The sequence below is a fragment of the Puntigrus tetrazona genome, chromosome 1, assembly GCF_018831695.1.
Source record: "Puntigrus tetrazona isolate hp1 chromosome 1, ASM1883169v1, whole genome shotgun sequence".
Taxonomy (NCBI): domain Eukaryota; kingdom Metazoa; phylum Chordata; class Actinopteri; order Cypriniformes; family Cyprinidae; genus Puntigrus; species Puntigrus tetrazona.
Window position 1 is genome coordinate 6,594,500 of NC_056699.1, and position 26,733 is coordinate 6,621,232.

The following is a 26,733-nucleotide window of genomic DNA, read 5'->3' on the forward strand; positions in this document are numbered from 1 at the left end:
CTTGGTTATTTAAAATTCAAGCTGCATTATTTATAATTACAAAATTCTGCGATGTACTTTTTAAACACACTTTAGTTAAACTCCCAGCTCCATACTGCTTAATTTTGTTTTTATATGTCACAAAAAGTTATTAAAATCAGTGCATTTTATTCCGAAATCAGTAATGAAAGTTTGTCCTGATGAATGCCTTGTGGAAGTTGTGAGCGCATGTAAAATCTCCAATATATTATTAATTCTCATTACTAACTGACTCTTAGTTGTTGTTTTTTTCTTTTGAACCACACAAAATAGGTTATTTTCAGCATAAATTATATAGCTATTATTAGTTGAAGCCTGGAACATTGTAATAAATAAATAATAATAATAATAACAAATACATACATTAGTATTTATATCTTATGTTTGAGTAAAACAACATCTGAACATCCTGAAAAGAAGCTATATTTACTTGAGTAGAAAAAAATGCTAACGATATTAAGGCTTTTTTTCATGCAATATATCTTGAACCTTCCTGGCAATTGCTTTTCTTGCTTCAAGCATAAATATGACCAAGTTTATTGAAATGTATGCTTTAAAAAGCCATTTGATAGAGGGGTGGAATAAATAAACTTAATTCAAGATATATTAATATCTTATGCAGTTTTGTTTCTCATTTGCATAAATCTTGTTTTAAGGATATTTTTATGGTGAAACAAGGCAAAAATACTGATTAAGAAACTTGATTTTTGCAGCGAACGTATTATTTATGTAATTCTCTTTGGGAGAACCCTTTGCATGCTGTCATTAATTTTGCATTTCATGTTAATCTCTTTTCTGCACTTCTGCTTTCTCCTCCCGATATTTTGACATAATGAGGTATCACTCATTTCGATGATGTGATACTATCACCTACTAAGCTTGAAATTCAGCTGGCATCCCTAGCTATCAATTAAAACGGCACGATCTGCAGTAACCTCTGTTGATTAAGATTCTGTTGGTGTGCGGAAGGTTCCAAGTGGCGTAAAATTGGTTGGGGGCGGGTGGTTGATGCTTCATTTGAGTATTCAACAGATCTGATGCTTCTCCATGTGCTGTTTACAGAACACTGTGTCATCTTTTTGTGCCATGCAGTCAAAACGAGTGGGCTGACTTCAATGTTAATTTGTATGCATTTTCTTTTTTTTCATAGAAATTTAAAGCAAATTAAAAATGCACATACTGTACATTGTTTATTAAACTGAAAAAATTGTTACAGTCAGAATGAAAGCAAATCAATAACATTATGTTTGAAAAATGAAATCATCCATTTGGGCAACAGATTCATTTCAATCAATTTTCTTTTTTTAAACACCAGTGACAACTTGCCCCTTTCCCAGTATTTTCTTGCAGTATTTCCTCCCCTGCTACCCCAGAGGGTAGTGCTCACTGTACCGAATGCCTGCTTCATCTTAGTGTGCCCGGAATACAAATGAATACATATATAAGTGTTTGGTTATTCACCCATTGATTTCTGAAATAGGTGATGCAACCAGGAGGTCCTTGAAAGAAACTGCAGAACACTCCGTGAAGTAGCGCTCACACAAAACAAACACGTACGCCTGAAAACAAAGTATACACGCACTGTCAACACAATTATAGCACCTGTTCTACCAAACGTTTGCTTTCCCTGTGTTCTGCTAGGTTACTGAAACAGGATTTGGTAATTTCTGGCTTACTGATGCAATTTTATGCTTATCTGGGTCACTGTAATGTAATAGCCAAGAGATGAATGTGTGTGAGTTTGTGTGTGAGAGAATAAAAAAGCGAAAATACAGTAAGGAGCTTACATAGACTGTATACTGTACCTCTTACACGTGACCCACAAACATGGAGAAACACGCATGCACATTTTTACATCAATTCAGACATCCTGCCCTGCTTAGAAATGCAAATGCATCCTGCCCTGTCCTTGCCAGTATCTCATATCCTCCTTTTTTTCTCTTGCTATATCCAGAAAAAATACAACAAGGTACATTGAAGGGATTGTATTTATTTACCCAAGCTCCAAACCCATACGATTTCCTTCATATAAGGAACTTTCACCACAAAAGCCCAGGCTTATTGGATTGTGTCAGCGAAATTATATTAAGTTGCTCGTTTTGCTGCACTTTCAAAGTTAAATGTCCAGTGAATGGCAATAAAAGTACGTTTTATCTGAAAGAGATGATTTATTACGTTGGTTGTTGTATGTATCACAGCAGTTCAGAATAGAAATGAATGAGTGGAGCTAAAAGGTTATTGCTCTATTGCAAATCTGAAAACAACTTACCACTTAACCGGGACCTAGTGACAAATGTCAGATAAAAGCGCATTTGCTCGCTTCTACAAGTCTCTGAACACTTGCGGTGTTTTATTTTTCACGGCACTCGTGCAAGCGCTCCGTACTGCAAGTACCAGGTGAGCTATCGAGCAAGTTTACTATAACAGAAAAAAGTTACCACACCAGTGTTTTGAGGTCATAACATAGCATTAATCATGGAAACACACAAAAAATAATTCTTTATTATTTTATTAACCTTCCCTATAATCATATAAGTTTGTCTTTGGAGTTTCGCAAAAATGTATATTGAATTTTTCCAATAAGTCAGCCTTCTACGTGTCCACCAAGAACCAAACAGAAGGATAAAACACAAATAAAACACTATAAAATTAGCTCTTAAGAATGGGCTTGTATTCCACATCCCCTGAAACCATATGATAAATTTATGTGATCCTTGGAGAGGGTTTAAGTGAAGATTGTAAAATGTAAAAGCTTTTCTGCACACACACACACACACACACACACACACACACACACACACATAAATCTAATAATGTAAAAGTTATTAAGAATGAAAAATGTGAGCGTGAAGGTAAAACTTTCTTTTTCGAGCAAACAGACACATGCACTTCCCTCCTGTTGGCACTCTAGAAACCATTTGCCGAAATGCACAACCCACTGCGAACTCATTAACCTGGCAATTAATTTGAAGAAAGTTTATCTACATTATTTAAGGTCAAAGCAAAGATGGCAGTAATGTACCACAGTATGTCAAGTTAATTGTACTGAAAGACACCGCTCCATAAGCACCCTGTTCATTTAATTAACACCAGTTAAAAGGACAAAAGAACAGTCACTGAATGGGGAAACACACACAGAGAGGCAGAGAGAGTAGTGAGAAAGTGAGACGACTCACAATAATATGATATTACATCTTTGACTGATTTAAATCTGACACCCAATAATCTTTCATTTCATTCATTCGTGAATAGAGAGTTGGAATGAAAGTCTGCAAAATATCAAATTACGAATCAGTATCAATCCTCTGCAATCAGTTCTATAGTGAGTCTGCCAAAACCATTCCAGTGCATTGAAACGTTTGCTCCCTTGAATTACCCAGAATGCACCACCAAAAAAACCAAGATTTGTTTATGTTTCTTTGCTTCCAACTCCATCTATAATATTCACAAAATCCAAGCCATTCATGTTTGCCTACAAAACCACCACTGGCTCTGCACCGCTCTACCTAAATCTATTATTTCAGACTCATGTGCCCTCTAGAAGAATCACTTTCACAGACTTTTACATTAACTGTTTTATATTAACTTGCTGGAATGACCTGCCCAACTCAATCCAAGCCGCTGAGTCATTAGCCACCTTCAAGAACTGGCTAAAAATACATCTCTTCTATGTTTATTTGACCCTCTAACTCTAGCACTCTCTATTCTAATTCTATTTTATTTATTTGTTTTCTTTTTAATCTCAAAATAAAAACTTGACCATCTAACACTTGCACTCTCTATTTGTTTTCTTTAAAACAGGACTTTAAAAAGCTTTCTCTGTTGTTTTTCTACTATATCTACTTGTTATCTTCTTATTGTATGCATATGTGTGTATGTACATGTATATTAAACTCACTGCATGTACTTTGCTCTCTTGGATTTTGATGTGAGAAGATAACAATGGATACACTTTTTCACTGGAGGAATTATGAATTATGTACCTTTTTTTTTGGCCAAAAGCAACAGTTTAAATTAATAATGGCTTAAAGATGGATTGGTGTTTTTACAAATGCAAAGCTTTTCACTTCACAAGATGTTAGTTGAAATTAATGTTAGATGAAGTACATAAATAAAACATTACAGAAATGTTTCACGAACAACATATAAATGACTTTTTTGATACTTTTGTTTTCTGAGAATGTTAAAGACCAGATTTAAACTTTAGAACATTAGAAGAAAACAAACTCTGTTAAGAATGTTTTTTTTAGAACATTCTGAGAATGTTCTCTGTAATGTCTGTCTTACTTTATTAAAGTTAAATAATCTGAACATCCTTAAACAAGTTAGAATTTTCTGAAAATGATACACTAAGACATTTTTGATTAATTCCATTTCCTTTTATTTCATTCATTTTCACATATCGGATAAGTATGTAGATATGAATGCTTGGCCAAAGCATTGCAAGCATGTAGTTTGATACGGTACTGGGTTTCTTAAACCACGTTTTTACTAAATATATACATGCTGACAGTTAAGCCAGCTTTGATTAGCTTGCAAGATTTTAGAGACTTGGGAGAAAAAACCACTTATCAATCACTTTTTTTGCAAATGCATAAATACACTTACAAACACATAAAACCCCTTATATCACATCCAGAAAGAAAGAAAGACAAATGGTCTAGTTTTTCATGAACATAGCTGCTGTGATTCAGTCAGAGATGTCTAATGGTTGCCATCGCTGATCTGCGATATCTCTCGTAGCGATAGTTATTTTGTGTGCGTATGACTGTAAAGGTGTCAGGTTGTGGAGATTGCCACAGGGCATATTCCTTAGAGGCCTCACAATCCTGGGTCAGTGTGACTTAATAGAGCAGATTTCAGGAACAGTAGGTTCTGTATATAGGCCACACGGATGGGTGGATCAGAGCAGGAGATTTTCCATGTCAAAAAGCGAATAAATACATACATTAATGTCAACCACGTCTTTATAGGAGATGCTACAGTAGGTTACAGCTAGAGCCGATTGTTCGAATTTAACAGCGATTAGAGGAACAGGAGTCTTCAATTGTAGCGTTGCTGCTGTACAAGATCTAAATTGGAAAAGATTCTTCAGGATGGAAGGCTGCCAGAACTTTGATGAACGAGGTGAAAAGTTTCTTGGCACGTTGTCTTTTTGAACTCATTGTAAAGGCAGTGTAATATTTAAATCCACAGGCCACGGAAAGCATTCTGATGCATGTAGCCCCTCTTGAATTTGTTAAATCTCATCATCACATGAAATTCGTACATAATGAATGCACAATGTCTGTACCATGGCTTGCAATAGATTTTTCTACAAAAGCTTTTATACTGGCAGCGGAGGAAATGATTTGTGTTATATGGCTGCTCATTTCATTATAGATCCATAGTGATGGTAATAGACATTGAGGGTGTACTGTAAGATCTCTGGCCTCTACCTCAAATGAATTCATATAAAGGATAAATTAGAATAAATAAATTTATATTATGGTATCCAATACTTTCATACACACTTTATTCAATACCCAATGTTAAATTACTTCTGTTATGATAAAGCAATGATATCCTTGTTTGTTAGGGAAATCAGAAGACCAAGTATTTGGATTAAAACATATAAAATAATACATAACTCAGTCGAACCTAACATAAACACTAAGTGCAAATAGCAATGGATTCTATTTACACTACTTATTGCAAGTGACAATTATGCACCACGGTATTTAAGTACATTATAAAACAGAATGCAACACAGAATGCAACTGCGTATAAATTTTTATTTTAATTCAAATTATTAAATAGATGCCATGGCTGACACACGTCAAAGTGGTAATTAAAAGGCAATTGGAGAAAATACTATTTCATCCTTTTTACTCAAAATTAAGTTTAATTCAATGTTACCTGTTGCTTTGTAATTATTTGTGAAATGTCTTGGTGTAAATAGTTTTCTCACTAAACTATCAACTCGAAATTAGGCAAAAAAATTATATATACAATTCAAAAACGTAAATCTTAAATTTAGTGGAGTCATAATAAAATCATAACAGCAGTGTCTGTGATATTCTGGTCTGTAGATACGGCTCCTTGGGTGGTTAAGTTTCATCAGAAAGTTATTTTATTCTGCTTGGTTTGTGAAGTCTTGTACAATAAAAATAGCAAATAATTTTAGGACTCAATCCTTATATTCTATGTGTGTTTGCAGATCTTCTCAAAGGACATCTGACTGGATACTTGAGTAACCGGGAACACCAATCGGATCTCTGCAGCTTAGTGGGTAAGACATTTACATCTACACAGATACATGATTTAGACCTCTAGTTATGGCCTAATGATAGTAAGCAAGTTTGATAAATGATGACCAAAGGAATAATACAATAAATAGGGTGCAGAAGAGATAGTTTCCATCTCATTTGCTGAAGATGCTGCAAATGAGGAATGCTACTGGAGGAAAATTAAATATATTTAAATATATTTAGGCTGTTCTTGTTTCTTTGCTAACAAATACACATAAAAACACTGGATTAAGCTGAATATGCTTCTGTAAACAGAAAAGGAATGCTATCAAAAGCAAACACAGTCAGTAGTGTTGAGCAACTGAGGGCCAAGGCAAAGGGGTCAAATGTACAGTAATTTCTCACAGTTTTGCTGTGATGATAGAGCTTACATCGAGGTCAGGTCTAAACGTATGTAGCTTCAATTCCATTGTATCGTACTGTTATGTACCACTGGGTGATGTGGTCTTTAACACTAAGCTTTGATTTCAGAACAGAATGTTCTGGCACTGAAAGCGTTTGCTATATCATTCAGTCAGGTACTTGATGTTCAAACAGCGTTGGACTGTCCTTTATAGACAAATTATACATCTCCAGTGATTGTTTGCTATTGTGAAAAGCTGTCGAGGGGTTTGTCTATTCTGCTTTAGGAAACAAGCAAAGAACTGTACAAAAACTGTTAGGGATGCTGCAGGTTGTAGTTGTAGTTGTCAGTCCTGTATTCCACACACATTTTGGTTATTTACGGGAGTCACAAACACATTCATTCTTAAAGTAAAGGTTCCAGAATCGTGTTTTTTCAGTGATGGTTCTCCCCAAAGAACCTTTCAGTGGACAGGTCCATTTCAAGAACCTTTAAAAATCTAAAGAACCTTTGTCCTTTTTAGGCATTTGAAAGGTTCCAAGAAACCTTTCAAATGTTTCTTGGTGCTCAAGAAACATTTCTTATTATTATTGATGCTGAAAACAGTTGTGTAGCTTAATATTCTTTGCAGAAACCATAAAAACTGTTAGAATTATTTAAGTTTGAAAGAGTGATGTTAATGTGAACATTATGAACATATTTTCTGTCACTTTTGAATTTAATGCATCCTTGCTGGCTTAAAGTAATGTTGTCTTTAAAAATAATTACAACTTTTGAATGATACATTTGCAATAAAATATTTTAGCAACATAATACCATATTCTATATATATATATATATATATATATATATATATATATATATATATATATATATATATATATCCACAAAACATTTCCATGTTTAATCATCATTAAAATCCCTCATATATGAATGCTGACACCTACACCATAAGCTATATGTCTCTCATACTAAACTATTGAGTGTTAAGGGCAGGAAAAAAAAAAAAATTCCTTGACATTGATCAAAGAGCGAGATGACCAATCACAACGGGCCTGGCAGGCTTTTGTAATTGTTGCGTCACTCAGTCTCAGATGACCTTGCTGGCTTGCTCTTTCCTGGTCCCAGCTGAATAAAGTTAGATTGAGATTCATGGGCTTTCTCCTGCACTCCCGTCCTCTGACTAATGCATATCTTTATCCATTCCTCTTTCCTCCTCCCCTCCAACCAGCTTGTTTCTCCTTCACCAAAAAAAAGTTTATTTTATTTTCCTTTTTTGTAACAGAACAGCAGATTCATTTTGAGGCTGGGGAAGAAAAATGGACAGAGAAAGAGATAGAGCAAGAAAGCTCATTTCTTCTCATTGTTCTTTCTCCCTTGTGTATAGACACGCACACAGAGATGCATGCTTATGCAAGTAACATGCAGTGGCTCCAAACATCTGAGACCTATAGAGCAAATGTTTTTTGCATGGTTTTAATTTGACACAAAATGCAACAGATTTTTAATGTTTTGCTGACTGCTAAAAAGTCTATATATCGCATTAGGTTTATCAAATTCAATTTTAAACATCAACTATGAACAAGAAAATAAGGTAAAAATAAACCAGATGCTTGATGCTTTAACTTGTTGGCCTTACCTTTATTAATTTTTTATTTTTATACGGTAATGCCATGGTACTATGTTTCTACATGCATACATGTTTTATATACTTATCGCCCCAAGTAGTTCAGAGAATAGCCTTGACCTATTATTTTTTTCTGTCTGCAATTTTTGCATTGAATAGACAAAAATAATTAAAAAAAATCCATTCTCATAAATGAAAACTGTGCACATTTTTCTTTTTAAAAAAGTTTTCTATTAAAATGCCATTCTTTATAACTTTAATAATAATAAAAAAGCATCACTATTTCCACAAAATATTAAGCAGTAGATAATCATGAGAAATGTTTCTTAAACACCAAATCAGCAGCATATTACAATTATTTCTGAAGCATCATGTGACTGGTGTAAGCATGCTGAAAACTCAGCATAATTCAGTTACTTTAAATTGTAATAAAATTTCACAATATTACTGTTTTTACTTTTAACTATTAAATAAGTGTTGCCTTTTAAAAATCATTTAAAAAGTCTGACCCACCCAAAACATTTAAACTGATTTCAGACGGGCTTCCAAGGCACTAAATGCAAGGTCTGATAATCTACAACACATTCGAGTGAAGTTCAGAAATAACCAAGCAAAGATACACCAACTAAAGTACAATTCTGATTTTTATTTATTTTTTTATGAGTCATACATGAGTCAAAAAAAAAAAAACACACACACACACACACACACACACACACACACACACACAATAAAAAACCACTGACAGCAAAGAAAATATCAATTCCGCCTTCAAAAAGTGATTGATGAAGGCATCTAGACAGGATGTTATGCAAACACTGAATTCAGACGGGTCTTAATGCCTTCCTATCACCGCACACATTCGGTGACGACGACATGCTTCAAGTAAGATTGGGATGGAGAAACCATAGCGAAAAACCATCATTTAAAGCAACCGAACAGATATGAATCAGGTTTTTAGAGACCCTTACCATTTCTATTAGGGTTGACGTGTGTTTGTGTTGTGCTGAAAGAGAGAGGACAAACAGATGCAATGAAACACAATTGTGCGTCTGTCAGTCTTAAGGTTAAGCCATGGCTCTGTGTTCCCTCACCTCCGTATGCAGCTAATAGGATTTAGAGGTTTGGGATTCATTCGCCTACAAAGCTTTGACTCCCCCAAGACAACATAATCCCTCCTTAGCACAGCTAATAGAAACCTAGCAAGCATTTACTCACCTCCGTCGAGACGTGTACAGTTTGTCTGTCCATTTTTTTCACTCAAAAGTAAACACAATCCATCAGAAGGTGCCGTAGATCACCGTGGGACACGATAGGTCGGTTACGATGGCTGTGTGTTATTCAAAAGGAAGATGGCTGACCGTATCAGTCAAGCTCCATAATGAGAGGGATCAGCTGCTGATAGATGTATAAGCCTAAGGCTTAAGGTTTGCTTTAGCTCTATCCCAACTTGAATTTATGCTGATCCTAAGGGAAAAACACACCCAATACATCTAATGAATTTATTTAAGCAAAGGGCTTCATTTGTCTGAGAACCAGATCCAGAACCTCTGGACTGGGATCTGGAATCTATGTTATTGAATGATTTGCACCACATTTCTGTTTGTAAGACATTACCGTGCTACTATAGTATATGATACTACCATTTTGCTAGTGTTTCATGAAAAATCAAGCATAAATATAATAATATTGTCTGTCAGCCAAATTTGATGTTTTACATTTACATTGAGCGCATTTAATTTTCAAAATTGAGTTTGAAATCACATAGTTTTGCCGTTTTTGACGTCAAAATGTGAATAGGCACGGACACATCGAATGAGCCACAAAACATAAAAAATAGCGGTTAAGAGCAAAATCATGTCAAGATATTAAGAATAATTGGTGTAAGCTCTTGCATGAAACATACTCACTGCTATACATTTCCTTAGATCACAGAATTGAAAGCGTGTTGTTTTTGTGGTAATGCATATATTTAAATGAATTGTATATCATAATTTACATATGTATATATTTCAGATCTCATGCTCACTACGTCTGAATTGATTTAGTAAAAAATGCAATAAAAATTACTACTGACCCCAACCTTTTGAATGATTGCGTTTATATCCAGCTGAATAATATGCAATTACTTAGAGCCCAGACGGAGCTTATTCAACCGGATCTGGCTATATTTTTACTTTCTTGCATTTTTCAGCATTCTTCTCCACTCTCAAAGTTTAACCTTAGCACTTGACCTTTAGTTGCATAGTATACGTACTTTCTTTGAGTGAATTGCAGCACCAGAGATATTGAGGAGTTGCTTTGGAGCTGGGCTGCGCGAGACAGATCTGAGGTGTGAGACCTGGAAGCAGGGTCAAAAACCAGACCTTCTGTATAGGAAGAGGAACAAGTATCAAACCAAGCTCATTCCCTGCTTTCCTAACAGGTGGCAGACGGTGTCCTCAGATCACGCTGTGCTCAATGAAAGCTTTGAGCATTGCACAGCGGACTGCAATGCTCCCGATCTATTCAGCTTGTGTTTTTCTGTTGAATTTGCTGTAATTATGTCCTCACGCTGTCGGCAGTGAGGTATGGTTTGGATATAGAAGCATAAGGACGGGCTATATCGCATTGAGATGAACACGAAGGTTAACCCACGAGGTCTGTGCCCTGAGCACTATAACAATAAAAGTGCAAAAAGAAATAATAGCGTTGTTATGGACTGCATTGTGGTTTCCCAAGCAGGCCATAATAATAAGAGAAGATAAAGAAAACCAATAACAACAAAACTCAAATCCACCACCACATCACGACAGCTGCAGAGGACTCAAATCTCACTCAACAAGAAAAAAATATAAATAAAAGAATGATATTATAGACTTTACCACAGGGAAGGGGAAATAAAGAAACTAACAGATACAAGATCAAGAGCAGATCTTTACATTCCTTCACAGAACTACCAGATCATTCAAAGTAACAGCATTAAAATAGTGTTCTGCTGAATTCATTTATATATTTAAACCCAAAATGCAATGTTCAGCTGACACTATTCATGATATTATTAAAATTGATAATAATTTGGAGTTAGTACGATTTTTTAATGGTGTTAATCAAGGCTTTGTTAAAGCAATATTATGAAATATTATACGTTTAAAATAACTATTATAATTTAAAAAGCAACAGGGTCGCTCTAGACTTCAGTGTCACATGGTCATTAAAAAATAACTAATATGCTGATTTCTTCTTATTATCAATGATAAAATAGCTCTGTTAAAAACAGAGAATTAAAAAAACGAACAGCATTTATTTATTAATGTTTGTTATTTTTTTTCATTCCAGACAGACTGGATGATGATGAGATCAGATCTGTGTGCAAACAGAAATCTCATTGGGTTACTGCAATTAATTTTAGAATGAACGTTTGTAAATGTAAAATATTTCCTACTGACACACTAAAGCAACATTTTTAATAATGGGCTTAAACCGTTTTTTGTTGATGAAAATACAATATAATTTTTGCATTTTTGTTCCACTGGAAAAATTAATGGGGTCTGAAGAACACACGGGACAGAATGACAGAATCTTCATCTTTTGGATGAACTATTCCTTTAAATGTCACCATCAGCTGCCTCTGCGTTTTTCTTTATTAAAACACATCCTCTTAAAACTTCTAAGCTTAAAAAAAAGTCCAACACAGCAGAGAACTGAAATGAAGGGCATTAAAGAGACAGAGCGCATGTGTTTGTGCATGTGATTTTACAAAACCCTCATCTTTTCTCCGCACATCCTTTCATCTTGTCAGTTAGCCTCTCATCTTTTATACACATTCTCATCTGGCTGGTGATGTTGAACAGCTAAATGGAGAATGTCATGATGACCAGGTGTCAAGAAGAGCGCTGCAGACCCCAGAGAAAGAGGAAGAAGGGAGGGCTGGCCGCCATCTGTGTCTTGAGCTGCTTGTTTTATTCCTCCTCTACGCTTATGTGAGAAATCCTTTAGTTTGCAGGTTTTGTTCATGTGTATAAAGAGAGACGCTGTCAGCTCTTATTCTTTAGATGTGTGTCTTTGAGTAGAAATGGGAAAGAGGAAGCAAATCTTTGAAAGGAAGCTGATCTCGTACCTTTCCTTTTAGACCACGTTCCTCGCTCCTAACAGCAGTGTTTCTCAGTTTCACGGATATTGGATTCATTAGGATTCAACTGAAAATAAAGATTTTTTTTTTTTATTAGGGCTCTTAAATAACACGCATATCCCTCAATTTACTAAAAAGTGTGAATGCTGTGAAGATTTCACGCTGAGTTTGTCTGAATAAAATGCGAGTGGTTCTTGCTTGAGCATAACCTGCTGCCAAGCCAAGCGATTATTATCATGTGATTAGGGTGCTTTCATGGCTGTTGTGGAAATTAAATTAGATTTAATTTAAGTCAGGTTTTAGAATATTTAAGCTAAACTATTTTGATCTGTTCGAATTGGGAGTTTACCACTGTTTTAATATATTCACACGAGTCATTTCGTCTACCTAACGTTATAATGAAAAATTATAGTGTTTATTAATATTTTTGTGCATATATAATTTGTTTATATTTAGATTTAATTAGGGATTTATACAGTATTTTTTTTAAAAGGAGCAGTAAGATTTAAGAAGAAAAAATATATTAGTACACTTGTTCATCAATCACACGTTAATAAAAAAAATATGGCGTTCAACAGTGATAAGACAAAAAATTTCTTAAGCAGCAAATTGAGATTTTAGAATGATCATGTGACACTGAAGACCTGAGCAATAATGCAAAGAAATCAGCTTCTCATTACAGAAATAAACTATATTCAAAAATAAATGTAATCAGAAAACATTTAAATTGCAATAATATTTCTCAGTATTACTGTATTTCTAATCCAATAAATGCAGCATTGGTGACTATATAAAAATGTGTTTTTATATTGTTTTATCAGTAATCATTCCCCATATATCCTGAAGACAGGAATTTTATTTTTCGGTAACAAATTTCACATTCCTATTAAACTCAACATTTGAGGTTGCTGCTTATGCAAAAGTCACCGGAGTAGCAACTACCCAGAGAAGACACGTCTGTCTAAGCAGAGACGTGCAAACTAATGCAAACAAGACAAAAAGAATGTTTTGAGTGCTTTGCAACATTAACTCATTTTAGCAGTGATTTTAGACACAATGAGCATTCATCGCGTCTACAGTAAATACTGTACACTCCTTGTGTGTCTGTATATTAAATACTGTAGTTATTTTGATGTTTTCAGCAACCAGTTGTCAATATGAAGAAAATCCGTTTGGGTCTGACAATGCAGACAGCAAGAATACAGACAGCATTAACAGAGAGCAAACGCAGTCATCTTATAACAACCGTTGAGATTTACACAAAAACTAAATTACAGCAAGCATTCATATCCTTCAGTAAATATATTCACACTGCCAAAATACTGAGGAGTAAGCCACACGACTCAGTTTGACTCTGTACCTCTGCTGCAGTTTCCTCGTGATTATCTTCTTCAAACACTAATACATCATGATGACTGTATTCTGGGACCATATCCTTAAACAAATCAAATGCAAACTTGTAATCCATGCATGCGGTGTAAAGCCTCCATGACAAAACACACACACACACACACTTTCTTACTCATTATAGGTAATGTATTCTGCTTTAATTAGAGAGCTGCCATCACTGTGAGGTCCAGCTGAGAAAAAGTCAGTGGGGAATCTAAACAGCATCAGCATGCAATAACAACATGCAAGAAAACTTTACTTCAGGTATTACACAGCATCTTAAAAACACTCAGCATTATAAAACACATAGTTCTGGCTCTCAACTCTGATTAAATGTGCTGAGAGAAATAGGGGAATCATTTGGGTGTATTATTGTTCGCCATGTTTATTATAGTGACGTACAAAGTGCAACATATTTTTTTTTTTCAGTCCTCCCTTTTAAAGCTTCAATACACTTCTAATGTACAAAAAAAAAGTGATTCTGTGGAATACATGATTGATGGCTTTAAATATTGCGTACTGTTGCTGTTATATGGAATAAAGCCATATCTAGAAAACATCATAGAAAGTAGAAGCTTTTTGATGGTGAAATATTGTTTTTGATCACTGCAATAAATATAAATATTATATGAAAATATTATTCTTTGTCAACAAATATGTTTAGGCTTTTAAGTACTAAAAATACTAAAAAATTCAAATTTAAAAAAGCTAGTTTACAATATTAAAGTCACCCTATTATTGATTAAACTATTAACTCCCTTTCATGCATCGGTAACACAGCTCTAAGTGAATAAAAAAATCATGTAACATTTTTTTTACATTTTAAACCTTTAAGTGCGCTGTGTATAAAGTAGTTGTCTCTCAAAAAAGAGAGAAAAAATCGTCATGAAATATTAGCACATTTCACACCGGTTGGTCTTTTCACGTTGGTCTGAATTCATTCTTTGCCAATAGCAAACTATTTGCTAAGATAACCTGACCTCATCAGCAACGCTGAAATATAAGCATTATGTTAGTCAGATGTTATTATAAACACTGCGTGTTTCTTTCAGAATTATCACTAACTGGTAGAAAGACAAAAAAGGGTTACACAGAAGTATTTACCTAAAAATTCATATATAGGTGGGAATACACATTATCAGTACCCAGCGAAAATAAATCTCTAGAAGAACTGTTGTGCGTCTCAGATCAACACACAGCAGCTTCTCATTAATAAATCCATTAATTCAGCGAATCAATGATTTAGTGAGCCATCCTGCTTTGTTTCTGAAGGAACCAATCGAATCAATCTGAATGAACTGATGAATGACTGAATAACTCCCTTATCAACATAGTGGCGCTGTTCGTTTTTTTATTTATACTATTGTTTCTTTTTTCTTCATTTTTTTATTGTTTCATATTTCACAATATTTGTATGTTAAATTAAAATATTTATTTCTAAAGCTACTTGTAATGTCGATTAAGTGTTTTTTTTTTCTTAATTCACAATAATTATTATCTTTAAAATAAAATAAGATAAAAACTTACATGTATGTTAATCTTGTTCTTTTAGATTAATTAATTGGCACATTATTTGATTGATTAAAAACATGTACAGGTCTATTTAAAACATAAAAAGTAACGCAAAAGTAGTGTAACGCATTACAGTTTAGTAATATTGTAATGTAACTAATTTATTTAAAAGACAGTAACTATAGCAATATATAATATATGACAATTCGAAAGTAACTTGTCAAACTCTGATTATAATAACATATAACATGCTAATCAGTTTCAGACTTCGCCAAAAATGACTCAGACTCCCCTGCCTTGCAACTTTAGTTACCAGTTTGTAGCGTGGTGTTTTTTAAAATGTAATAATGCATATTAGTTTTTGCCTGTGTTCGTGATCTGTGCTCCACAAAGCAATGGAACAGATTTCTGGAGTGTGAAGGAACGTCATTAAGCATCAGAATTTCCCAGGGCCAATTTCATATGCTTAAGCACCCTCGCTCTCACACAGATACACAAACAACATTTACAATGAAGCGATGCTTTAATCCAGTGCGCTTCACATCACTAATCTGCAGGGCAGTACATGTTACATATAAATGAATCAGACAGCATTTACACAATATTTGGCTTCACATGAAGTGAAAGAATCTGCCCCGCGTTGTAAATCATCTGTGTTAATTAATGCAACTTTGTAAATAAATGACACATTGCACGTCGCACGAACCGAAAACAAGAGAACCGCAAAAGACAACAGCACGCGTTTATCACCTAAATATAACAGCTTAGCGAGTAACCGATGACAGAAGCTTCAGTTTCGAGTGAGCTCTCTTTAATGTTATGTGACTAGGCTTAGCTCTCTGTGCAGAGGGAATCCTTGGTGGTCTCATCAGGGAAGATCTTTGGTCTTGCACAATCTGCACTTTGTATGCCATGGCTTCTGTTTTTTTTTTTTTCTTCTTCTTCTTCTCCCTCTTGTTCCAGGATAAACTCTATATCAATGGCTGCCAAGTTCAAAAATAGCTCCACGCTGTGGAAAGACGTGCAAATTTATGCAGCTTTGTCAAAGCTGGCAGCAAATAGACCTGACACTTTTACTCAGAGCCAATGCGCAGTCTAATCTTCTTGTATGAGCGCATAACAGAAAAAAAACTGAAAAACACACACACCCAAATAATGACGGAATTTCTCTCAAGTAATTACATACTTAAAATGCATTTCCAAAAGCAGCATCTTTAGAGCGCGTCTTAAAGTCAACACTTCCAGTGCATTAAGCAATGGAAGGAAGCATCGAGTCTCTCGAGCATTTCAAGGTTTATAACAATTTCAGCTTTGACCCTGTCTGCTGCTGGTTTTAGAAAGAACAGCAAATGAATATCAGACCACAAGCCACATGGTGCATCGTTACATGAGAGGTGCTGCCGAAAAATCAGAAGATGGAATACAGACTGAGCTTGTGCTTTGGTAGAGCAGTGTTGTGAACTGAAGACCGTCTAATTGAATAATCATTATAAAAGTGTGTGTGTGTGCGTGCAACTGGTATTTATCACATTATGGGGATCAAATGTCCTCACAAGGATAGGAATAGCAGTATATTTTGACCTTGTGGGGATATTTGTAGGACCCCATGAGGAAACAAGCTTACAAAACATGCCAGTAGTTTTCTGCAAGAGGTAGGTTTAGGTGTAGGACATTAACTCATACACTCATACAGTATAAAAACCATTACGCCTATGGAGAATTGCCATAAAACATGGAAACACGACGTGTGTGTGTATTATATATTATTTTTTGAATGCAATGAGATGTAGCCCACTGCTTAAAAAGGCTACCCTAAGAACATTATTTTTTATGAAATGCATAAAAGTACTTTGACTAGAAAATCAATAGCAATTTTGTCTCGCACATAACCAAACAGAAAATAAAATTATTTTATGACATCAGGTCACGGCTACATCTGTTTACGTATTTTAAATATACCCCAATTTCTTTTAATTTGGGCAAGGGAGAGGTTTTCAATGTTGTTTATTTCCATAACATTTCTATGCAAATGCAGAAATGTATTATCTAAATGTTAAGTGTTAATAAGACTTTATGGTAAGGTTTTAGCGTGTATCAGATGTAAATAGATAGCTAATGAAATATTACTGCAATTAAAATAACTACATGTTTCAAAAAGGTATTTATTCTTGTGATTTTCAGCATCATGTCTCCAGTCTTCAGTGTCATGTGATCCCAGAAATCGTTCTAATATGCTGATTTGATAATCAAGAAACGTTTTCATTATGATTAATATTGAAAACAGCTGTGCTGCTTAATATTTCACTGAAACTGTGACACTGGAGTTTTCTATAAATAGAAAATGTTCAAAAAGACAATTTTTTTTTTTTTTTTTTTTTTTATCAATATTTTGTAACGTTGTTAATGACAGTTTTGATTTAACGTAATCCATCCTCGCTGAATAAAGGCATTCATTTAAATATAAACGCATAAATACTTAGACCAAGCTTGTGAACAGTAAAGTATGTCAGGAAACAGACTAAATTACCAGAAACTTCGACATTATGCTTTAAATTCAACAAATAAAACTGGATTTCAAAATGACTTTTTCTCACATGTCTTATGTGGGTTTTTTAACTATTGTGTATAATTCCCACCTTCTCACTACCGAGCAACCTTGTAAAATCAGCCTTCCATGGCGCTTTTCACATGGAGGTCAAAGATCGCTCATACTGTGAGGTGTGAATGCACCTGAAGCCTGCCACATCAGTCATAAACCTCTTCTTCCTCCCCACAGTTCATTCTACATACTCATCTACAGAGCCTGATCACGCACCACTGCTTCAGGTTTGTCTCCTGTCTGTGGCATCGACTAGGTAGGAAGTTCCACGCCATCTGTAGTTTCAGTCTAATCATAACTGTGTAAATCAGATAGCCCTATGGGCAGCAGCGCCTGTCACCAGAACCAGGGTAACCATGGAGACAGCCCCCACAGAAAAGTAGGGCCCTATGCTATGTCTTGTTTTCAAAAGCATTTCCTGAGTCACCGAAACATTTGGATTTCTCGTGTTTTCTTAATCAGATGAGGACAGAGATGGATTGGCACACAAAAAGGCTTCCCTCTGGGTGTTTTGAGAACTCAGCAGATGTGAACTGTACGCGTGTTTGCTGTGCTACCTGAACCCTGTCCAATTATGTGTCACTGAACACCCACTCACTAAACAATGGCCATTACACAATTATTTCAGCTTTACAAACACACTCCAGTGCACATCTACACACCAACAAATTAGCAACTGCCCATTTATGCCGCACTCTGCAGTGTTTATCTGAACATTTGGAGGCCTTCGGAGGAAGTTGTTTTATGTCTTTTCCTGAGCGCTTTGTATTAGTGCTATTAGCGCTATATATATATATATATATATATATATATATATATATATATATATATATATATATATATATATATATATATAAATATAAAAAAAAAGAATAAGCAATGCATATATCTCATAAGATATGTGTTTATCAATTATTCTGTATTTAATTCAGCAATTTATTAGTGTTTATTCACTTCATATCACTTTGATTCATCTTAACAGTTTACAGTCTGTTTACTTTTAGAATCTAATAGTCTAATGTCTCCAATATCACAAATTGCATCGAGAAACCTGAGATTCTGGGATTTCCACTTAGAAAACAAGAAGCTAGAGAGAGAGAAGGAAAATATATGGGGATTGCAGCTTCTTGTGTGTTTGCCCAGAGCGAGTGGCTTAATCTAATGTCACAGAGTCACACAGTTGTTTATTGATCATAAAAAGGGAGTGTGTTATTTTAAGCCACAAGCAACTACATTCAAGTTCACATACACACACACACACACACACACACACACACACACACACACACACACATCAATCCCTTCCTCTCTGACACTTGAACACAGACACACAATACTGAATGTTAGTCTGACTGTTTGAACGCCTCTTGCTGTGCAGTAGTTTATCGAAGTCAGTTCATGGAAGCGAACACAATAAGCCATTTCCTTTGAAGTTTATGAATGGTTTGACATGCAGGTTAAGTGTTTTGGGGCGAATGACTCAGCCAAAGGCTTGTTCTCATGACGACTGCACTGTTAAAACAGTCTATTGTGATACTAAAATGGTTTATCCGTAAATTATTCAGAACAAATAATTCATATAGAATAAAAATAAAAGCATAAAAAAACGACATCTTTGTTACAGAGGGTAATAGTTCCATTGATTTCTTATTTCTGTTCATTCTGAACTGTACAGAAACAAATGTGTCCCTGTCCCATGTGAGTTCACACATGCATATATTATTAATATACCTAGCAATGTAAAACACAGCATGTGAGAAAGATGACAGCATATAAACAATAAATAAATATGTGAATATTTAAAATGCTGGTAGTGATAGAAAGGATACATATGGGAACAGTGGTTTGTTTGCAGTTGTAGTGTGTAAGTCTTTGCACACTGTGAAGTAAGAGCATATGCAGTTTGAATGCTATGAAAGATTAAAATTACAGAACTATCTTTTCATCCCGTCTCTGCTCCTGCCAGCCCTTTATACAGTCTACAATGCTCTTTGTGAAACAAGCACTTTGTAAACCGTCAGAAGTCAACCAGACAGCATTAACCATTTCCCATTAACATGAAATGGGCCTGCAAAGACACGCATGCGTGCACACACACACAGGCCATGGAGAACATCAGGACTGCCAGTCAATTTTAAGCCCAGTCAGATACATATACAATGTAATTATAGCAGGATTTAAATAAAGAAAAATGTTCGCCATCATCAGACTGGTCCATTTAAGCAGAATGGAGTACACCGGCAATACAATGTACATTCTGTAGACCAGCACTAGCCACAGCTTATCTATCACATAATCACGGCAGTTTTACAAGATTGTTCCATTCACCCCTTTCTTGAAAAGGAATAGTGTTCTAGTGGTAAATGTTTCATAGCTCTTTCCACAGTTACTGTACATGCAGGAGTTCTAACTCCTGTTAGGAACCAAAGCCAGAAATGTTTAACAAAAAGGTCAAGTCTATAAAAAAAAAAAAAAAAAACAAGCAATCGATTACAATGTTTCTTTATTCAAGTGATTTTTAAAATACGTATCGTTTATATATTCTTTAAATCTAACTTAAACCAGCTAAGATGAATCAAAGTCGAGTGAAAATGCAATTTATCATCATGAACTAGATAATAGCACCAGTGTTATCTAATTGATGATGATATATTGGTTTTCACTGTACTTTAATTATGTTGTAGGTTATGTTGGGTCAGCAATTTTTTATTCCCTTGCACACAAATGCAAACAAGCTCTGTGTGGATACATAAGAAATCATTCAGCACATTCTGAGTAATTAATGAAATGTTTGAGCACAAATGAAACCCAGTTTCCTTTTAAAAGAAGCACAGGCAATGTATCAAAAATATATCTGCATATCTAAAACAACTATTCACTTAATGTATGTTGTTCTTTCTTTAGCAGTTGTTTGATTTAGGTCACTACGTAATTAAAAAAGCAGTCTATTTTAAGGGTTTCCCTTCATTAGCCAAACGTTGAGGGTCTCATGAGCTAATAAGGTGGGTAGACGTAAAAGTAAACTCTTCTGTATAGAGTGTTTGTTTGCGTTATCAGGTTGAGCTAAGCTGTTAGACGTTAATTGGTCTTGGAGAGAGTGCGAGTGTGTCTGCGTGATTGATCTGTGCTAAGTTTAGCTCTCGGTGGTAGGTGAGCAACCATAATGATTATAAACACATGAAAAACATGGCGTCAGCTAAACAAAAATGGACTTTTTAAAAATAGCTCCAAAATGCCACTAGACAATATTCTGCACTCAGTATCACTGTTAATAGTCTGAAATTAAGGTACAATGGAACTAGTGGGTGTTCATTTGGACTTAATTGTACAGCGCACATTAAGTTTGGGTAAGTGGGTTATTTCATAATGTGCTGTGCAAAATATTCAAATTTATATAATTTTGTACTCTTGTTACTCTCACTGAGGGAGCATTGTTATGACTTGACCTAGTTTTTTTTCAAATATCAATAATCATGTTCTTTCTTTCTTATTTCTGCAGGACGCAATATGAAAATCTGGTCATGAGCGGGTATCTGATGAGAAATGATGTCCTCGGAAAACACAAGCACTTCCTGCCCTGTGGGAGGCTATGCGTGGGAATGCTCAGATCCACTATCTGAAAAGCTATTGCACACAAACAAGACTCTGGTCGTAAATGAAGATTCCTTTCCAGTGTGACAATACACCAAGCGCACACTGAACAGAGAAAAACAAAAATCGTGTTTCTCAAGCTGATGTTCCTAACAGAACTGTTACATCCAATTACAATCAAAGCCTTGTTGAACACCCAGTGGATAACTGCTAAAAAGATCATAACCTGTGTAAACGACAGAAACAAAAATCAGCTGGAGCTATGGCTGAAGCACAGATGTCCATTTCTTCTGGGTCCAGTGGAAATGGTGGAGGTATGGTGACCAGTGCCTTACTTTGCTGGGCTATGACTCTTGTGTTCCTCTCACTGACTAGGGTGCCTGTTGTTCAGGGTGACTGCTGGCTGATTGAAGGGGAAAAGGGATTTGTATGGTTGGCAATCTGCAGCCAGAACCAGCCACCATATGAAAATATCCCATTGCACATTAACAGCACAATTGTTGACCTGCGACTCAATGAGAACAAGATTCAAGCATCCACTTTTCTTCCTTAAGTCGCTTTGGCAATCTCACATACCTGAATCTGACTAAGAACGACATCTCGTATATTGAAGATGGGGCTTTCTCAGCCCAATTTAATCTTCAAGTGTTGCAGATTGGCTTTAACAAGCTGAGGAACTTGACCGAGGGAATGCTGAGAGGATTGGGACGCTTACAGTACCTCTATCTTCAGGCTAACCTGATCGAGACGGTCTCAGCCAATGCCTTCTGGGAATGCCCCGCGATAGAGAACATCGACCTCTCGATGAACAGGATTCAGCTTCTGGATGGTCCTACATTTCGTGGTCTGTCAAAGCTTACAACATGTGAGCTCTATGCTAACCCGTTCAGTTGCTCTTGTGAGCTGTTGGGATTCCTGCGCTGGCTTGTTGCATTCCCAAACCGGACAAGTGAGCGAATGGTTTGCGACACCCCTCCTGGCTTTTCAGGCTACAGTCTTTTGAGTCAGAACCCCAGGATGCCAAGATTTCGGAATGCCTTCCATGCACTCTCCTCTGTCTGCAGTGATGACAATGTGACACCAAATCTGCAAGGGTCTTCAGATGAGTGCACTCCCACAATGTTAAGCCCTTGTGGACTGGATGACTGCTCCTCAGGAACATTTCCAGAGGAGGCCATAAGCATCAGCCCCACCTTTGTGGATCCAGATGCACGTCCTCTAATGAAACTAAAAGACATTACCCACACAAGTGCGACAATCTCGATTCAGATTCCAAATCCGTTTAGAAAAATGTACATCCTTGTCCTGTACAATAACAGCTTCTTCACTGATATCCAAAACCTGAAAAGCCAGAGAGAAGACATTGAGTTACAGAACCTTAAAACTCACACGAACTACACATATTGTGTGGCATCCATTCGCAATTCACTGAGGTTCAACCACACCTGCCTGACCATCTCCACAGGACCAAATCCATTGCAAGAACATGTGGCAAATGATTCAACTGCCACTCATTACATTATGACCATAATCGGTTGTCTTTTTGGGATGCTGATTGTTCTGGGTGTAGTGTTCCATTGCTTGAGAAAGCGCAAAAAACAAGACGAGCCAAAGAGCAAGAAGCTGGAAAAGATGAAAAGAAACTTGATCGAGATGAAATACGGAACTGAACTGGAACAGGGCACTATATCACAGCTGTCCCAGAAACAAATTCTGTCTGCTGGTGAGACCATACAAAGGATGCCATACTTGCCAACTGCCAGTGACTCAGATCAGTATAAGATGCAAGAGATCTCTGGGACACCAAAAACCACAAAGGGGAATTACATGGAAGTGAGATCAGAGCAACCGGAGCGCAGCATTAGGGAATGCAGCATTCCTCCATCAGAAGCCAGCCAGGGATCTGTTGCAGAGATATCCACAATTGCAAAAGAAGTGGATAAAGTAAACCAAATCATCAACAACTGCATTGATGCACTCAAATCCGATTCAACATCATTCCAGGCTGCAAAATCTGGTGCTGTCTCCACAGCGGAGCCTCAGTTGGTCCTTATATCAGAGCATCCACCAGGCAAGTCTGGTTTTCTGTCTCCAGTGTACAAAGGAGGCTATCACCATCCTCTACAGAGGCACCACAGTATGGATGCCCCACAAAAGCGTGCAAGCACATCCTCGAGTGGCTCGTTGCGTAGTCCACGCTCTTTCCGTTCTGAAGGAGCTTACAGATCAGAATCCAAATACATTGAGAAGGCATCTCCACTTGATGAGTCAGGAATCATTACAGTCACTCCAGCCGCTGCGATCCTGAGGGCGGAGGCAGAGCGGATTCGACAATACAGTGAACACAGGCACTCCTACCCTGGTCCCCACCATATAGAGGAGTCGATAGAGGTTTCAGGAAGCCGGAAGTCATCCATTCTGGAGCGCTGGCCGCACCAGACCACGGAGCTATCCTATTCACAGCTCTCACCGCAGTACCACAACCTGAGCGGCTACTCCAGCCCTGAGTACAGCTGTAGGCCTTCTCTTAGCCTGTGGGAACGTTTTAAACTCCACCGCAAACGCCATCGGGATGAGGAAGAGTACATTGCAGCAGGCCACGCGTTAAGGAGGAAAGTACAGTTTGCCAAAGATGAGGACCTACATGACATTCTGGACTACTGGAAAGGAGTCTCTGCTCAGCAGAAATCATGATTGCCATTTTTGTAGCTCGTTCGATTAAAGAAGACCACACAAATCTCTGGACCAAACCAGCCAGTATCAGTGATTAAGTGAGCACTCACTTTTAGAGAAATAGCTTAGAAGTATTGCTAGCTCTTTTCAATCATTCTGTTTGAGAATGAAAACAAAATACGAGATACTGTAGATCTTGCAGTGAGTGTACGTGCCAAGTGGTAAGAATAGAAAACTTTTAACAGTATTAACCTCAACTCAACATTTGATTTTTATATATTGGAAATAACAATAAACTACTATTATATTATCACCATTCTCATCATCATCATGACCATCATTGATTAGTAGTATTACTGTTAAGATTGATTCTTCTTCTTATTACAATTAATCTTTGGTTATCGCATGGCCGTGTCCTGTGACAGTATTGACTGTTGTGTACTTGGAAAAACATACAACTCAAAATGTCTGCCGAACACTGTTTTCCCTAACCTTAGATTTTCATACAGACTGTGCAACTTTGAAAACGCTCTTTTTTCTTCTTTAGCGACAATGGACAATTGCTGAATTTGCTACAGAAGCACACCTCTACTGGATTTTAAAACAACAACTTTTCAGAAGAAAAGCTTCTCTTAATCGTTCTCCATTCTTTTTTGTAAAGTTTACATTTTTAAACATACAATGAATGTTTCAAGTCCTTAAGACTTACACCTGCAGTGTGATTACATACAGACACAGCTGTGCAGGTAGAACTGTTTTTTGGCTTTCTATTGTATTTCATTAACAGATCTTCAAGCAGTGCTACTGAGAAGACTGACCCCACAAACTCAACACAAGTCCTGCATACTGGAGAATGAATGTACTGCGTGTTAACACCATTTTTCTCCGACATCAGTTTTACAGTGTTTGGGCTTAGTTAAGCTTAAACCCACTTTGATTCTTGTTTGCAAGACCTTCAGAAATATTTCTGTCTCAGTCAAAGATATTGCTACTACATGCCTACTTTAAACCACTGTGAACCCCTAAGACCTTGCTAAATCAGTCCTGGGGTTTGTTTTTTACTGAGATTCAACAGAGCTATGTCGTTGATGGCTTTTAAGCCAGGTCTAAAGTGCTGATCTAGGCAGTCTTAATTTTTCTCACCGCCATTAATGCTCATAGACAATTTAGATTCCACTGATTAGAACAATGGAATTGGCCTCTAAATTTTGAGGAAACAAATTTTAAGACCTGTACTGTGAAACCACACATTACAACACCCTGCTTCATGGACTGAAATAACACAATAATTCAATTACTTCTGAATCAAAGTGCATGGCAAATGTCTGACAGAAAAGTTGTCAACCAAATATTAAGCCCTAAAGTGCACATAGTGATTTGAAACCGTCATATCAATCGTCTCAAAACATGGGTAGATTGTTTGTAATTTTGTAAGGTTGTGTGCCATTTATGAAGGAAATTTCATTTTCGCCAACTGATTTTATGAATGACAATGCCATTATACAACAGATTGTTGAACTGACTTATTGCATATTATACTGAAATTGCAGATTGTTTTTTCTGTGCAGCCTGGTCCTGAATATTCACTATCATCTTGTACCTAACAGAGATTGTTTCTGTTTTGTTATATAATTAAGTTTAAGACATTTAGGCGATCCTGGTCATTTCTGAGTGAAATGAAAGCCTACAAGAAAGGACTAGTGCATGATAATAGGGACAAAATATTTATTTAATCCAAATGTCTGTATAATTAATGAAATCGGGGTCTTCTTTAAACCTCCAGAACATTTCTAGCATATTTTCCTTAATTTATGAGTAAATAAATCTTAAATATTTGATTATTATACTCTTTGAAAAACATGTCCCTAAAGAGCAAATCCACACTTTTTAAAGTTCAACTTACATGCACTGTATCTCATTAACGGGTCTGTTGAGTTGATTGTCATCTCTTATACTGCAAACTGTAGCACTCCAGATTTTCCATGGACACTGAAAGTAAGCTGAAAGAAAATGACTTGGTGAATGTAGAGCAGCCCGAACACAGCCACGTATTGGCTGCTTGTAAGAGGGAAAGAATGGATCTAAGGGCTTTCATGTCTAGTGGAAATGTCAAAGAGCACAATAAAAATGGTTTTATTTCTTAAAGAATAAATACTTTTTTTTTTTCCCAAAGACATATTGTGCCTCAAGCCCTGTTCAGCTATGGAGCTTAAGGTAAGTCCCTGTTGTGTTTTTGTGAGAACAGCACAAACACATTAAGGTGGACTGAAATATACTGTTATTGCATGTCCTATAAGAAACCTCAGAGACTTTTAAGCATGCTAGAAGAAATGAGCTAATATCAATAGGATACATAACCAATAATAACAAACAATGGTGTTCAAAATCTGTACTGAAAATCTGAGATTCAAAATCAAACGGTCAGGTGTATTTTTCAAATGGCTTTTCACTCAATTACTATGCTGATCATATCAAAAATGTGAAATGAACGGAAAAAAAGATTTTGGTCTCAAACTTATGGGCGCCAATGTACATTGTTTTGATGTGCAGAAATCCTTAAAAAGAAGCAAAGCTACTCTT

The 26,733-nt window shown here is 36.2% G+C and overlaps 1 protein-coding gene across 1 annotated transcript in view; it reads left to right on the forward strand.

Annotated features, from left to right (window-relative positions):
- The window catches only part of elfn1b (extracellular leucine-rich repeat and fibronectin type III domain containing 1b), a 139,148-nt gene extending 114,364 nt beyond the window's left edge, over positions 1 to 24,784 (forward strand). The window contains 3 exon segments of the mRNA XM_043241760.1: positions 6,218 to 6,289; positions 21,389 to 22,007; positions 22,010 to 24,784. Of these exon segments, the coding sequence (XP_043097695.1) occupies positions 21,743 to 22,007; positions 22,010 to 24,174 (2,430 nt within the window). The 5' untranslated portion in view covers positions 6,218 to 6,289; positions 21,389 to 21,742 and the 3' untranslated portion in view covers positions 24,175 to 24,784.
- The last annotated feature ends 1,949 nt before the right edge of the window (positions 24,785 to 26,733 follow it).